Raw genomic sequence first — 15,292 nt, forward strand, 5'->3', positions numbered from 1 at the left:
AAACTCTCAGACCTAAAGTGATAATTTTAACATGTTTGAGAAAGGCTTTGCTCATTGTTATCAAGTCTTTTGTTCAAAAATATATTTTCCTATAGGTCCAAAAAAAAAAAAAAGGGTAATCAATCAAGAAGAAAAAGTCTGCCCAGCCATGCAATACTTTATGCTCTGTAACCAACAGATATCCATGAAATCTTAGATGTGTGGTGGTTGGATTTCCAAACCCCAGAGGGTTCAATCTAGTGGAGCCCACAGCAAGAGCACATGTAAGAACCATCAATTTGTCTGTCCCTTAGTCACTCAAACCTGGGGCTACTCTCTCATCTTGGTGGCTGGGGTAGGATGAGATAAGCAGGATGGAAAGGCACCATTTCCCATCAGCAGCACTCTAACTTCATTTTTAGGTTTCTGAAAATGCCACTGAATATTTCTAAATGTGAAAGCTGGACTTTTCAAGCGTTGTGATGAGCTCTGTGATATCAGCGACTCTGTCCATCATGTTTGAGTATATAAAACATCCTTTGGGCCCACACCATAAGTCAGGAACCCCCTAGATCATACAGAACAGAAATGTCCACATTTGGTGCTTTTGTATGCCTATTAGTAAAAAAATTTTAAACACGTGCCCCCTTAATATATATTCATTTATTCATACTATATATATATAAAATATACGTGGCTGTAAAGAATAGATGTTAAAATGAGTTGAAGGTGAAATATACATTTTAATCACTTGTAAACATTTTTGCTATCACTGCTGCATTAACAATTATATGATATTTTAAATGACAGCAGAGTTATTGAGGGTGCTTATTTATTTTTGAGCATCTTGGTTTACCACTTCATGGATAAATTTTGAAGGTCTGGTTGCAAGTTCATCTTATTTCTTTACTTGGTTTCAGTCATTGTCGTTGGAGAAAAAGGGAACTGCAGAAACATATGAAGAGGCAAATGGACAAAGTGTTTCACCAGCTTGCTTATTAGATCAGGAAATACTGTTTTTCAGTTCCATCCATGCAAGGGATTTTGTTGAAATTCAGCTGGAGGGTTTCCGTATTCCTTGATGTCCTTCAACTGTTCTCACAAACCAAATCGAAGATGTTGCCATTTATCATATTTAACGAATGAGTCCACAATTCGCTGAAATGCTTTCTTTGCAGGTTTTTTAAAACAGGTTAGAAAAATTCACTTTCAGGTTTTCAAAGGCTGCTGTTTTGATAGATACAGATTTGTATAATTTTCAGTAAAACAAGCACATAATGGTAGAATCATTTCCAAACACCTGTTTCCCTATATTCTTACCACAATCCAAGTTTCTTTTACAAAATAAGTTACTTTCTCATTCATTATTATAATATCTCCTTTACTCTGAAGAGAGAACTCTTTTAGTTCATTGTTACCAGGTAGCCAACAACCCCTGTGTAGGACAAAAGATTGTCATAGTCACTCTACTGTACTTTAATGGTTTTGTTTCGAAAGCAGCCATGTTGTTGACATGCTAAAGCACTTCACTTTCTTTGGTGCCAAAGCTTGCATTGAATTCTTTCAAGTGGGCATTCATCTCTAAATTTACCCTGGAACCTTGTTTTGTTGTAGTCAAAGCTGCTACTCCATCATTTTATACTTTTCTATGTTTGTCCCAGTATCTCAGTATCTTGTAGGGCTCGACAACCAGAGTGTTGTTCTCGTTCAGAGTGTTCTTTTATATTATCATATAAAATTTAGAATTCTCTTTGTTGGATTCTTTAAAAGGACTGTTGATATATCTTTATTAGATGGCATTAAATCTATATATTAATTTGAAAAGAACTGAAAATTTTTATATTTAGTCTACCCGTTAAGGAAAAATTCCATTTCTTTCAAGTCCTCCTAAAATTCTCTAACAGGATTCCTCCAAACATTTTGTGGTTTCTAAGTTTAAGCATTCTGGATTATTTTGGCTTTTTAAGTACTATGTAAGTTTCCAAGCTTGACTAAACAGTTCTTAATCTTTAAATGCTCCTGACATGTTGTGGGAATTGACTGACAATGGCCTGTGGAATTGATTAGTGAAGGTTAAGTTCCTCTGAACCCATAATCTGCATATTCACGAAGGCAAAAAGCCTGAGACTCACTGTGTTATGTGACCTGGAAACACATCATGTCCAGTTATCTATGTTTATATTAAATTTAACTCATCTTCAGTGGTGGGATTTGGTTGGGCTCTTTTGATCCTAAAGGACAGAGGCTTGCTGGGATTTGTTTAAAAAAAAAGGAGCAGGGAGGGGGAAGGGGGGAGTTGAGTATAAAAATACATGCTGTAGATCCCAAGAGAGATGGAATCTCCTGGACGTACGAGAATGGAAATGCCGCGTGGCTGAGCCTCCTAGCCTCATGGGAAGCAGCTCTAGGAGGTAGTTCGAGATTCAGAGAAGCTTCAGGACCCTCATTAGCAGGACTTCCTGGATCTCCATGCGTGACGTCACTCCACAGTATGGTTTCTCTCCAAGTGGCGTCACGTCTCTTCCAGCTCCCTTTTCTCCTTTCCTTCAAAGACGCTGTTTATTCAGAGTTTCTGTTTTCTCACAGAGCCAATATAAATCTTACCCTTAAACGCGTGTGTGAGTGTCATCATATTACATTTCTGCTGTTTGGCAGTTGGAATATAATCATGTCGAATATTCAGAAGTCCTCGGAATCTCTGCAGAACAGAAATTCAAACAGGCCTTTGTGTTCTTCAGTCCTAAGATACCGGAGTCTGAGCCTGCATGGTCCCCTGAAGCTCACTGACTTTGCCATTTCTTTAGGCTCAGCCTGTGCATCTTGCTGCTTTGCTAGACTTACCACCAAGCTCTCTCTCCTGAACTTGCTGCCACCTCACAGGGGTCCTCTGCCCTTGACTCCTAAGCCAAGTTGCTCAGATTTTCACGAAACAAGTCAGGAGAGAGGCTTTGTGCCATCAGCTTTTTCTCTGGGCCCTGGTAAATGCATCTTCCCTGAGGCAAGGGTCTGAACGAAGCCTGTCTACCTTACTGGACCTGGGAGAGGAAGAAACTCAATGAGAACAAAGCAAAAATTCTTTTCAATATGTTATTTTGTCACACACATCATCGTAATTTTGACTTGCTGGAAACCTATCTTGGGGTCTAATCTACCTCATGATCCCTCTCAGTTGTGACCTATCAACCTCAGTAATTCACACTTCTGCTTTCTTTTTCCTTCCTACTTACATTCTTATTCTGGGGAGCTCTAGTTTGTCTCGCTCAGCACTTTTGCTCAGAGCCTTTCTTTCTTTTTTTTTAAAAAAATAAATTTATTTATTTATTTATTTTTGGCCGCATTGGGTCTTCGTTTCTGCACGTGGGCTTTCTCTAGCTGCTGCGAGCAGGAGCTACTCTTCGTTGCGGTACGCAGGCTTCTCATTGCCGTGGCTTCTCTTGTTGCGGAGCACAGGCTCTAGGCACGCGGGCTTCAGTAGTTGCGGCACGCGGGCTCAGTAGTTGTGGCGCACGGGCTTAGTTGCTCCACGGCATGTGGGATCTTCCCGGACCAGAGCTCAAACCCGTGTCCCCTGCGTTGGCAGGTGGATTCTTAACTACTGTGCCACCAGGGAAGTCCAGAGCCTTTCTTATTAAGCCCCCTCACAGGCCACAACAGGGCTTTTGAATTGTTGGCTTGGGAGCCACGACTACCTAAGTCCAGTTCAGAGATATGAGAAAGTCATGAAGAATAGGTCATGAGGTGCCTGTGGCTGCCATGTCAACTGGGATAATAAGGGGAGAAGTTTCCTTTGGAAGTGTCGATAGTGTTTTTGTAAAATGTAGCACATTTAGCCATAAATGGTGTAGAGAATAGAGGTGGTAGAGAGAATCCTTTGGGGATGTGGCATTTCAGGGTTTTTAAGTACTATTGAAAACACTAATTACAGATTGTATGAGTGCGCTTTTGGTGCATAACAAACATCCCCCAAATTCACTGTCATGAAACAATCATCATTTGTTACCCCTCGTTCAGCTGGCTCATCTAGGCTGAGGTGCTGGACAGCTCTGCTCCACTTGGCTCCTCACTGAGTTGCCGGCTCTGGTCTGTTCTACATGTGTCCATTCCAGAGCCCAAGCTGAAAGGGTGGCAGCTGCCTTGGGAACGTCTTCTCATGGTGACAAGAGAAAAGCAAGAGCTCGTGCCCAGCTAAACAAGTGTGTTTTGCTTGTCACATCTGGGCTCAGCCATGTCACATGCTTTGGGCAATGAGATGTTAGCAGAGTCAAGGGGTGGAGAAGTACGTACTGTGTCCAGTGGGAAGGCACTGAAAAGCAGGGTGGTGTCCAGTGGCAAATCACATCCTGGGAAGCAAACGAAGAATAACTTAGTCTGCGACCCACACCAGGGCTACCAAGATGAGACTATTATATAGTGATGCTTAATGCTCTCATGGAATCACAGCTGCCCATCCCTGAAAGGTCACACCAACAATGACCTTCTCACGCAGAACTGAGGCATGTATGTTTATTTATACTCCTTTTCATTCCAGTCTTAACTACCCAGGGGTCCCACCTGCCACCATCTTCCTAGATTCTTTAACTCCACACCAAAGGGAATGGCTTCTAAATTTGGTTCTTCCTTCCAGAATCTTTCTACTCAGCACATATTCCAAAAAAGGACCTCACTGGCTCTAATGAGTGCATGGTAAACTGAAATTACTTTAGGTTTTCTTACAGGGCACATTTTACTAGTCAAAGTAATTCTTTGTGATACATTGGATGTATCAGTCTTTTATTTCTGCTGAGGAAGAAAGGCTCCGAGAGTTCAAAGAAAGCCCTTTCCTTTTGTCGTGGGGAGTTAGGCAGCAGGGTTCCCATCATTCCTTTTGAAATGAATCTTTCAGAAATAGCAAGATTGCTCATTCGATCTCAATGGACACATTTTCCATCTCAATTAATGCACTCTGGATTTTTAGGTCAGAGATTTCTGGCCGATCTATGTGTATTTGTTGGAGGAGGTTGGGGCAGGGGCTGAAAGTTTGTGTAGTTCATCAGCTGTATTCTTCAAGGCTCAGCATCAGAATTCACTGAAGCATGTTCAGCAGGTAAAAAGATGTTGCTTTTTCAGCTCATTATAAAAGTACTCAAATCTTTATAAAAAATATTGCAAGGAGAGAGCCAAAAGGTACTTGCCTAACACAAAGAACAGAATGATGTTTCATGGGGGAACATTTTAGTGTGGATCCTTTCTTACTGGAAAAGAGACAGGGGTTGATTATTTTTAGATAATGTATTCTGAAAATATAACCTGTTTAGCAAGAATATGATAATGCCATTGGAAGGTTATCCTCAAAGTGCAAACAAAACAAAAAGAATTAAAAAATCATAAACAAAAAAGATAATACTAGAACAGGCAACAACCACATCATATGCACGTGCTTGTAAGTTTCAAACCTTGTTGGGATGGGAAAGTGACATGGACCAAGGGCAGATTCTCTGTTGACACACAGGACGGCAGCATCTGAGGTGAAAGGGCCTGCTCCTGGGTCTCACTCCCTAAAACGGATTTAGTGCTTCTCACTTTCCCCATGACCCGGCCTCATTCCCCAGCCCTAGGCTCCAAGGTCACTTAGTCCTTGAAACGTGGCGGAGGAAAACTTACTAACCATGATTCAGTTGCTAGAGAAGCCTAGATTTTATTCTTCTGTATTCTGGTACTGTTTTGCCTCGTGCATATCAATATATATTTGTGTTTCCTGTGTCATTGCATTTGACGTGATTCTTCAGATTGAAGTCTCAGAGCTTACACAGGATTTGTGAGGCATCTCACCGAGAGTTGGGCTATAGGCAATTGAAACGTTGAGTTTGTCTTCATATTTTAAGATTGAATGAGTTCATAATGTCTGAAACATATGCCTTTCTGTTCATTGCCCTCAAGAGATGAAAATAACAGCTAATGCTTTTTGAGTGCTTCCTACATGCCAGAGAGTTTGCTACGTGCTTGACATTTATTCATTCATTTAATTTTCACAATGATCTTATGAGGTTGTTTCCATTATTATCACCACTTTGCAGATGAGGAAACTGAGGTGCAGGATGATGAAGTTATTTGTCCACATCACACTGCTGGGAAGTGGTGGGACCAGGATTCGAACCCAGAGAGTCTGGCTTCACAGTCTCATTCCAGACTACCACACCAGTTCTCGTGTTGGCCCCATACCTGGGCATTTGTGTGTTTCCTGTACAAACCGTGAAGCATTAGCTCCAGAGAAAATGTCTCCTGCAATTTGGATCCATCGGGACACGGGACTTGCATTAGATAATGTGCTTAAAGGTCCATCTCCCTGGGACCATCCTGTGTGTGCAGGAAGAAGGTTCCAGAGTAGGAGTCCCACCCCTGCTCTGTCAGAGTGGCTTCCAAATATGTTAAAAGCCCAATGATTTCTTGCCATATCTGCCCTCACCCTAGTCCAAGCCACCATATTTTGTCAGGATTGATGCAGTGGGCCCTGAAATGCCCTCCCTGCTTACCAACGCTCCCTCCTGTCTGTTCTCAGTGTGGCAGCTATCACATCACTTCTCCACTCAGAACCTTCAAACAGCTTCCTGTTTCACTCACAACAAAACACAAAAGTCCTTCTAAGAGCCTGGGTCATCTTCAGCCCCTCATCACTTCTTTACCACTCCCCTCACTGTCTCCACCCTCCCCCCACCACCGGCTGCCCGGCCGTCCCTTAGGCATGCTCTCACAGGCATAGCTCACCTCAGGACCTTTGCACTGCCGAAATGCCCCTCCCCCCAGACATTTCCTGACCCCTAGCATGATCTCACAGTTCCCTCGCCTGGCAGCTCTCCAGCCTTCCTCCCTGCATTGTATTTCTCCTTAGTACTTAAAATGACCTGATATGCCATATGTTTTACCAATTCATTAGGTTATTCCCTGTCTCTGCACCCTGGAGTGAATATTTTATTTTTTTATTCTGCTTTCGTTCCTGTTGTACCCCCAGAACTGAGAAGCCAGTGGGTGTTCAATAAACATTTGTTGACTAAATGAATAAATGAATGCATTATAGAGTTGTTTTGGAGAATTAAATGAACTAACATACGGATAGCATCTCGAAAAAGGCTTAGCATGAAGTTAGTGTTTAATAAATGTCAGGTATTAATAAAATAATATTGTAATACTCATTAAGTGAATGATGAATTAAAAATTGGAGACTATTACTTTATCATGTAGTGGAAAGAGGATAATCTATCTAGAGATACTTTAAATATTTTAACTTACATTTGCAATGGATGCTAGGGGAGGTAGTCAGGGACATCAGTCAAGTCCCCTTTTCCTATTGTCCAGAAGGCACTAGAACACACCCTTCCCTGGGCAGGTGAATGATCCCCAAACATTGCTGCACTTTGGAATCACCTGGGAAGTCTTTTTAAAAAATTGATCCAGGGGCCCCTCTGGTGGCGCAGTGGTTAAGAATCCGCCTACCAATGCAAGGGACACGGGTTTGAGCCCTGGTCCGGGAAGATCCCACATGCCGCGGAGCAACTAAGCCTGTGCACCACAACTACTGAGCCTGCGCTCTAGAGCCCGCGAGCCACAACTGCTGAAGCCCACGTGCCACGACTACTGAAGCCCGCACTCCTAGAGCCTGTGCTCTGCAACAAGAGAAGCCACCGCAGTGAGAAGCCCTGGCTCGCCGCAACTAGAGAAAGCCCGCGCGCAGCAACGAAGACCCATGCAGCCTAAAATTAATTAATTTTTTAAAAAATTGATCCTGGCTCCCACCCCTAGATAGTCTCATGTGATTGGTCTAGGATGAAACCTGGGCATTAGGGCTTTTTAAAGCTCTCCAGGTGATTCTAATATGCAGTAAAGTTTGGGAACCACTCCTGGAAGCTTTTCACAGTATTGGCAGCAGCATGGGGACTCATCTTCCCAGTCCCACTCTACGGTTGGAATTGAGAGTTTGATTCTCTGTAATGCAACTCCTACTACCATTAGCAAGTCACGTCACCTCTACAACCTTCATCATTCAGAATGCCTTCTGTGGATTCTGGTGCAAACTCAGAGCTCAGGGCCAAAAACATGTGGATTTCCCCTCCCTTTTTTCCTTTGTTCGCTCTGGGGATAAAAGGAGAGACTCATTTCCAAATGCAGCTAGAGTAGTACAGCACACTCTTGTTACTGAGTCCAAGCTCGCACTGCTCGCCACACGACAGGCCAGTAGATCAAGAGAGGAGTTGCTGAGGCAGGGAATAGCGACTTTATCTGGAAAGCCAGCAGACCGAGGAGATGGTGGACTACTGTCCCAAAGAACTATCTTACTGGAGTTAGAATTCTTTTGTACGAAAGGCAGAGGGGGTGTGTCTGGTTATTGCAAACTTCTTGGTGCCGGAATCCTTTGTTCTTATATTGGTCTGGTCACAATGTTCCTATAAACCTCCAACAAGGCATTTGTGGTTTTCTGTTCTGCAACTTTTAATCTGTATATAAAGGGGAAAGTGTTGTACCTTTAAAGGTCAGCTCCTTGAGAATGGGCTGTCCTGTATATTTCAGGCTGTAGGCAGCATTCTTTTTCGAAGGCGCAGAGGCAGCATGACTAAGCACAGACAACAGAGCACAAGGGTTAGAGCTGAAGGAATAGCTCCAACATGGAGTCAGCTTGTTCTTCTCTGTTACACGCTGAGATGGAGCCGTCTTACAGAGGACACAAGAGAACCGAACAGTGGCCACGACCCCCCAGGTAGCCCCACTCTCTCCCAGTCACACACAGCCGGGCCTGTTTGAGGCCTGTGAGAGATCAATGTGGAGGGTCAAGTTCCGCCCAGCAGGGCCCGCCGTAGGAGTATGAGAGGTCCTCCTGGTGTCCTAGTTCCCAGCCCTGACTTCCCCACCCGTTCCCTGTGTCTCAGTCCCTCCCGCCCAGGGCCCCATCTGCAGCTCCTACCCTGGACACTGGGGCTCACCCTATATAGGTTCTGCTGGTTTAATCAGGGTTTTGAATTCTTTCCTTCAGACTGCCAGGCCTCTCCATGTGACCTTCTGCCCACCTGAGGTCTGCCCACCTCCCTTCGTCCCAAGTGCGTGCCCCACCATGGTAGCCATGTCTACGCTCTGGGTCCAGACAAACGTCTACAGTTTCACAGAAGACAGCCCCTGCCCCCTTGGCCCTATAACACCACCACTCTGAACCTGGATGTTTCTAGAATGGTGGTGAGACATTGGGGATAGCACCCTACCAAGGCCAGCTTCATGGGCTTGTGACCCATGCAGTCACAGAAGGCCCTGGGCTGGGTTTCACCTTCTGCCGTCTTGAAGTTCTTAATCATGTTGGAAGGAGGGCCCCTGCATTCTCATTTTGTACTGTCCTTGCAAATTATGTAGCTGGTCAAGCACGTGACACAGAATCAGAAGACCTGGTGTGAATCGCACCTGGCTTACACCTGAGAAGCGTGTGACCTTGGCCCAGTTATTCTTCCTCTCTGGGCATTTACAAAGAGGAGGTGGGCGGGGTCAAACTCCCTCTATCTCAGCGGCTGTGAAGATGAAACACGGTAACAGATGAGTGTCAGCACGTGGCACACAACGGGTTCCTTAGCAACTAACACTTCTCTTTTTCCTAGTGTTCCAGATCACAAACTGCTAAATCAAAAAGACATTTCCTTCCTTTCTGTTTCAAAGGGATTTTAAACTTTTATTTTCCTAGCCAGCGATATATGCCAAAAGGACAGATTTAGCGGGTTTTCAATGATTTTTCTTAACTCTTACTCATTACACTGAAGGACAGTAGGATTCCTCCTTCTCTGTCCTTCTTTATTACATTTGAACGATATGTTGTCCAGATGGCATATGGAGTAGCATCTTTCAAGGTATTTTAAAATGATCTTCTTTTACTTATTGAAGAAGATTAGTGGGAAAAAAATTGAATTAAGGCCATGTCATTGAAATAATCTTGGCTTACATATTTAAGGAGATTTCTAGTGTTCAAACTAATAACTCTTCCCCAAAAGAAGTCTGCCTTGGATGATGTGCATGAGTGAAGACTTCATTAAGAGTCACCGAAGTTGATTTTCAACCCAACTCTCTGGCATACCAACCATGGGCCCTGAGTAACAATAAGCCACTGTTTTGATCTCAGTTTCCTCCTTGGCAAAATGCAGATAATAATACCTGCTCCACTCCTTCATTCTCAAGGTTGTTTTGTGGATCAAATGAGCTATTCGTGGAAGCATTTTGAAAATTTTTGAATGCTGTACATTTTTCAAGTTTGATTATCGATAAGACTTCTGAAGTTTAAGTGTTAACAAAAAGATTCATTTAAATCATTTGAAAGTCTCTCTGGAACAGAAATGCCAAGAGTTAGTTCTTCAACTTCTTTGGAAAGGGGGACTGTATTTGACACCAGGATAACCTATTGCCACCAAAACGATCCCCATCACTTCAATTTCACTGGAGCCAAAAGCCGTATGCATTACCCACTAAATGTCCAGAACCCTCTGAGGTTCTTTCTCAGCACATCAGTTATAATTTGATAGTTTTCCACAAAGAAATATCTTTTTCTCTATTTAATTCAATTATTTATTGAGAATCCACTGCGTGCCAGGCACTGTTCTAGGCACCTGGGATAAATCAGTGAATCAAACAAAATTCCTTGCCATCACAGAGCTTACATTCTAGTATGGAGAGCAGAACAATGAAAATAAGCATCAAAATAAGTAGGTTCCACAGCTCGTTAGCAAGTGATTAGTTCTATGGGGAAAAAAAAAGTAGAAGAGGGTGAAGGGATCTGGTTGTGGGGAGGCAAGGCTGTGATTTTAAAGTGTGTGACCAGAATAGTCCTCTTTCAGAAGCTCGCATTTGAGCAAAGACTTGAGAGAGGTGAGGGTGGGTCATACACACGTCTGCAGGACAAGCATTTCAGGTTGGGGGAACAGCCAGTACGAAGGCCTCAAGCAGAAGTGGGCCTAGAGTTTTCAAGGAAGAAGGCAGCCATGTGAGAAGCCTGACAGTGGGTCTCCCCACATCCTCCCCACTCTCTACCAAACAGAGAATAGAAGGTTTTACAACTAGAGAGGATGCGGTCGCCGGGCCATTGCCAAACACATACACTGATGCCGAGTTTGTCTTTTGTGTGCTTTTCCCACAGTCACATGACACAGGCAATCCCATTTGACGACCCTCGGTTGGAGAGCTGCCAAATCATCCCTCCGGCTCCTCGGAGGGTGGAGATGAGGAGGGACCCTGTGCTGGGGTTTGGTTTCGTGGCAGGGAGTGAAAAGCCAGTGGTCGTCCGCTCAGTAACACCAGGTAAGCACCCAACCCCAAGGCTCGGTCTCCGGGACCACCCACCACCCCCTGCCAGCATGACCACTGTTCCATTTCACAAGCTTAATACTGTTCTGTTTCAGGCTATGAAGTCTAATTGAGTTTTCCCATCACCTGGGTAGAGCCAGACCACCAGAGGGACAGAAATGGCTCTGCAAACGAGGTTTTAAACTTCCAAATCCATCATATCGCCAGACTTAGGAAAACACTGATCCATCATTTGTAACCATGGAAATGACCCACTTCTTAATGCATGAATGCACACGTTAAGAGGCAGGCACGGTGCTGTTTTCAGTAAGCTCCCGACGAACTCCTTAGTGAAAAAGCAGAAGGTTGTGTTTAAGTTTCTCTAGGATTTAGATCAGCGGTCCCCAACCTTTTTGGCACCAGGGACTGGTTTCGTGGAAGGCAGTTTTTCCACGGACGGGGCGGGGGATGGTTCAGGCAGTCATGTAAGCCATGCTTCAGGCGGTAATGCGAGCGATGGGGAGCGATGCGGAGTGGCGGATGACGCTTCACTCGCTAGCCCGCCGCTCACCTCCTACTGTGCAGCCCGGTTCCTAACAGGCCGCGGACCGGTACCAGTCTGCAGCCCGGGGCTTGGGGACCCCTGATTTAGATCATTGGGGTGGTTGAATTCTTTTACAAAGAGGTGCTCCCCTCCCTTCCCACTAGAGGTAGAATGTGTTTCGCCACCCCATTGCTCTTGGGCAGGACCCTGTGACTGACTTTGGCCGATGGCATATTAGCAAAGATGACATGAGCAAAGGCTTGTAATATGCTTGTGGAGTTGAGCTCCTTTCTTGGGTTTCTGCCACGGCCATAAGAAGAGTTTCCCTGAAGTGGCTGTTACCCCTTCACAGCCCGAGTCCCAAAATGAACACGTGGGGCAACCAGCCTGCAGCCTAGAGCTAAGTACAGGCTGACCCTCAGTGTACAGCACGACTGCCCAGCCGAGCCTGCCCTTGATCAGCCAATCCACAGGCATCCCAAGGACCCATAAGCATGAGAGGAAACCCTACTGGGTTTTGGGGGTGTCTTGTTATACAGTAAATGCTGACTGATACAGTGTGTGGCAAATCTCTTAAATTCTACCATACGGTCAGGTAATTAATGCACTTGGTCTCAGTCATTCTCAGTATATAAATGTTCCACTATCAACACAGCTGAATATACTGGACTATGGTGCCATTGCCTGACGTGGGCCACCTTTGCCTTCCAGAAACAATGCTCTAATATTTATTTATTATATGTGTTTATATATTTATTTTAATGGACTTGTACTGGATTTTTTTTCAGACAAAAGGAAAGTATCTTCTGTGCTGTCTTTCTCCAGGATTTTGCAAATCAGTAACAGAGTTCAAAAGTAAAATGCTGTAGTCAAGAGCGCAGACTATGGCATCAGACCACCTGGGTTTGATGGACTTGAATCCTGCCTCTGCTCCTTATTAGGTTTTTTTTTAGCTTCCGCGATAACTCCCCTACATTTCAGTTTGATGTAACTTCTCTATATCCTTTGGATAATGAGGATCATAGTGTCTACCTTCTAGGGCTGAGGGAGGGAATGAAATGCATTGGAAGGGTGCCAGGTACATAGTTAGTCCAGGAATGTTTATTATTATTATTATTATTAAACTCTAAAATATTTGGCCAGTTGAGTCTGTCAATTAAGGGAAATGAAAGCCAACTAGTGAGCTAGTATAGATTATTAAAGTTGATTCCATTTTTCCTCATTTTGACACACTCTGCCCCAGGGCAAGCACTGCAAATACAGTCAACCCCTTTAGACTTGTGCAGAAAAGAATAACTTCCCTGTTCACTCCTACCACTGCCTCACCACACAACTTCTTACTTTGTCTGCTGAGCTTTTTATTTCATTAGCTATAGATCATAGTTGTTGAACTCAATGCAACTGAGAATTTTATTCTCAAAAATAAAAGAGATTTGTTGTTTTTTATAACAATGAAATAATCCATATGCTTTCCTGAAAAAGGAAAAGAATGTAGACAGTATAGAGGATAGAGTTTTTAAAAAAATCACCTGAGTTCCTACTATTGAGAGTTAACCATTATTAACATATATAGAGAGAGCATATATATAGTGGACAATTCTGTGCATACATTTGCATATATTATGTATCATATATATATATAATATATTACATGTATATATATGTATATGTGTGCGTACACATATTTTTTTCCTAAATGGTGTCCCATTTAGCATGCAGTTTTGTAACAGTGGGACACTTTAACATCTCTGGTTATGGGATTCTCCAAAGTGTGTGTCCTCCCCAGAGCTAACTGGAGATTTGGGTCTGGTTTTTCGCTTTCTTGTATTTATCGCCTTACTGTTCCTTCATCCTTTTCCCTTCCTTGCCCTCAACTTTCCTTAGAGTCAGACTCTCTCACCTACTGTTCGACAATTTTGAGAAGAATAGAAAAAGTGCAAACTAAGGTCAAAGAGCACTGTTTCCAGTCATGTTTATGAGTGAAAATGCTGGTCACATAAACTGTGTCTATCATAAAATGACTCTACTGAGTGATTCCAATGATAAGTGATTCCAATGGTAAGACCAGATTTTTCTATAGTAGACAAGCCAGCTTTCAGAGTAAAGGGCATGGGCGTTCTCTGAAGTGTGCCCCTGTTTCATGTTCTGGAAGGAACTGTGTGTTGCTTCCTCCCATAATTCTTGCTCAAACGAGAGTATTTCCATTTGATCAGAAGCATAGGTTAAATGTAAGACTAAGCCCTGTTCATCTGCACATGGTTTTCTCATCAGAGTACTAGTTAACGTCACTCTCCAAACAGTTAGTTCAGAGATTTTTCTGTATTTGACCAGCATCTGACGTCTAACCATTTCTTTGACTGAATTTGAGTCATTGCTCATATGTAATCCAATCGTCATCAAAACTCCCTCAAGTGATTTTCAGAATTCCTTATGTGTGCAAACACTGAATCTCAGTTCCCTCATCTTGAAATGAATATGAGTTCCATATTCTGGCTGTGAAGTGTTCGTTTCAATTACTAAATGAAGTAAAAGTGATAATATTTGAAAGATAACATTTCAGCTGCGCCTATTATCCAGATAGACCTCTGGAAATAAAATTAAAATCCCAGTACCGTAAAGCACCAGATCAATATTTGGGGAGTAATTCCATTAGACATGTGAAGATAATCAGTATTATCGAAGTATTTGTTTTTAGGTCTTATTTAATACAGATGTGTGCTTCATGCAGCTGTGTCTTTATGTGTCAAGAAACCTGGCAGTGACCAGTTTTTGAGTTACAGGAGCCAGTTCAAAAGAGATGTTGGCCACCTTGAACTTGGAAGTGTCCACAGACCTAAGCTGACATCCAGTTCAACCCTTCCAGGCAATTCTTGCCCCTGTGTGAGCCTCAGCTATGTCATTATATGGAAGGGATTATAGCATTTAGAGAGGTTACTAGTTAGAACACTTATCCTGTTGCCTGGTACACAATAAATGCTCAACAAATATTCGTTCTCTACCTCCTCCTTGGAAAAACATTTGGAAGAGGCTGTGACGGTCAAGACAAAAACATGAGTCCTCTGTGGTCACACGTGAGCCCCGCCACAAACATCCCAGCACAGTCCAAACCACAGAAATGACCAAACGCCCTCATCTCCTAGCTGACACAGGGGACTGCTGCTTCTTTACCAATGCCAGCTTCCTTCCTCCCACCTTTTAGGCAAGAATTATTTAGATGCTCATGATAGAATTACCCCCACTTGCTGAGAGCAAAGCCTCACTTTCTTGAACCCTCCTCCCAAAGCATGTAACTCAAGACCCAATCCTACAAGTCCTTCCTAGCACCCTCGTGTTCAGCTGCCTTACGGGCTGCCACAGAGTGCCATTTCCCTCGTTGTACAGAGTAAGTAAATACAACTGTGTGCAAATCCAGGTGTGCTCAGGTGGTCGCGACTCTGGCTGCCGGGGATCAACCCAACTGACTGGCTACCTGTCGGGGGAATACCTTCTTCTAAG

The 15,292-nt window shown here is 43.5% G+C and overlaps 1 protein-coding gene and 1 long non-coding RNA gene across 5 annotated transcripts in view; one reads left to right on the forward strand and one right to left on the reverse strand.

Annotated features, from left to right (window-relative positions):
* FRMPD4 (FERM and PDZ domain containing 4) overlaps positions 1–15,292 on the forward strand; it is a 530,997-nt gene that overhangs the window by 423,408 nt on the left and 92,297 nt on the right. For all 4 annotated transcript variants that reach the window (XM_082446916.1, XM_082446919.1, XM_082446917.1 and 1 more), the window contains one exon: positions 11,108–11,268. In XM_082446916.1, coding sequence (XP_082303042.1) covers positions 11,108–11,268 — 161 coding nt within the window. The remainder of the gene's footprint in view (positions 1–11,107; positions 11,269–15,292) is intronic.
* LOC309652985 overlaps positions 1–15,292 on the reverse strand; it is a 373,352-nt gene that overhangs the window by 251,075 nt on the left and 106,985 nt on the right. The window lies entirely within an intron of this gene.

The sequence above is a fragment of the Balaenoptera physalus genome, assembly GCF_965194825.1.
Source record: "Balaenoptera physalus genome assembly, chromosome: X".
NCBI classification, from domain to species: domain Eukaryota; kingdom Metazoa; phylum Chordata; class Mammalia; order Artiodactyla; family Balaenopteridae; genus Balaenoptera; species Balaenoptera physalus.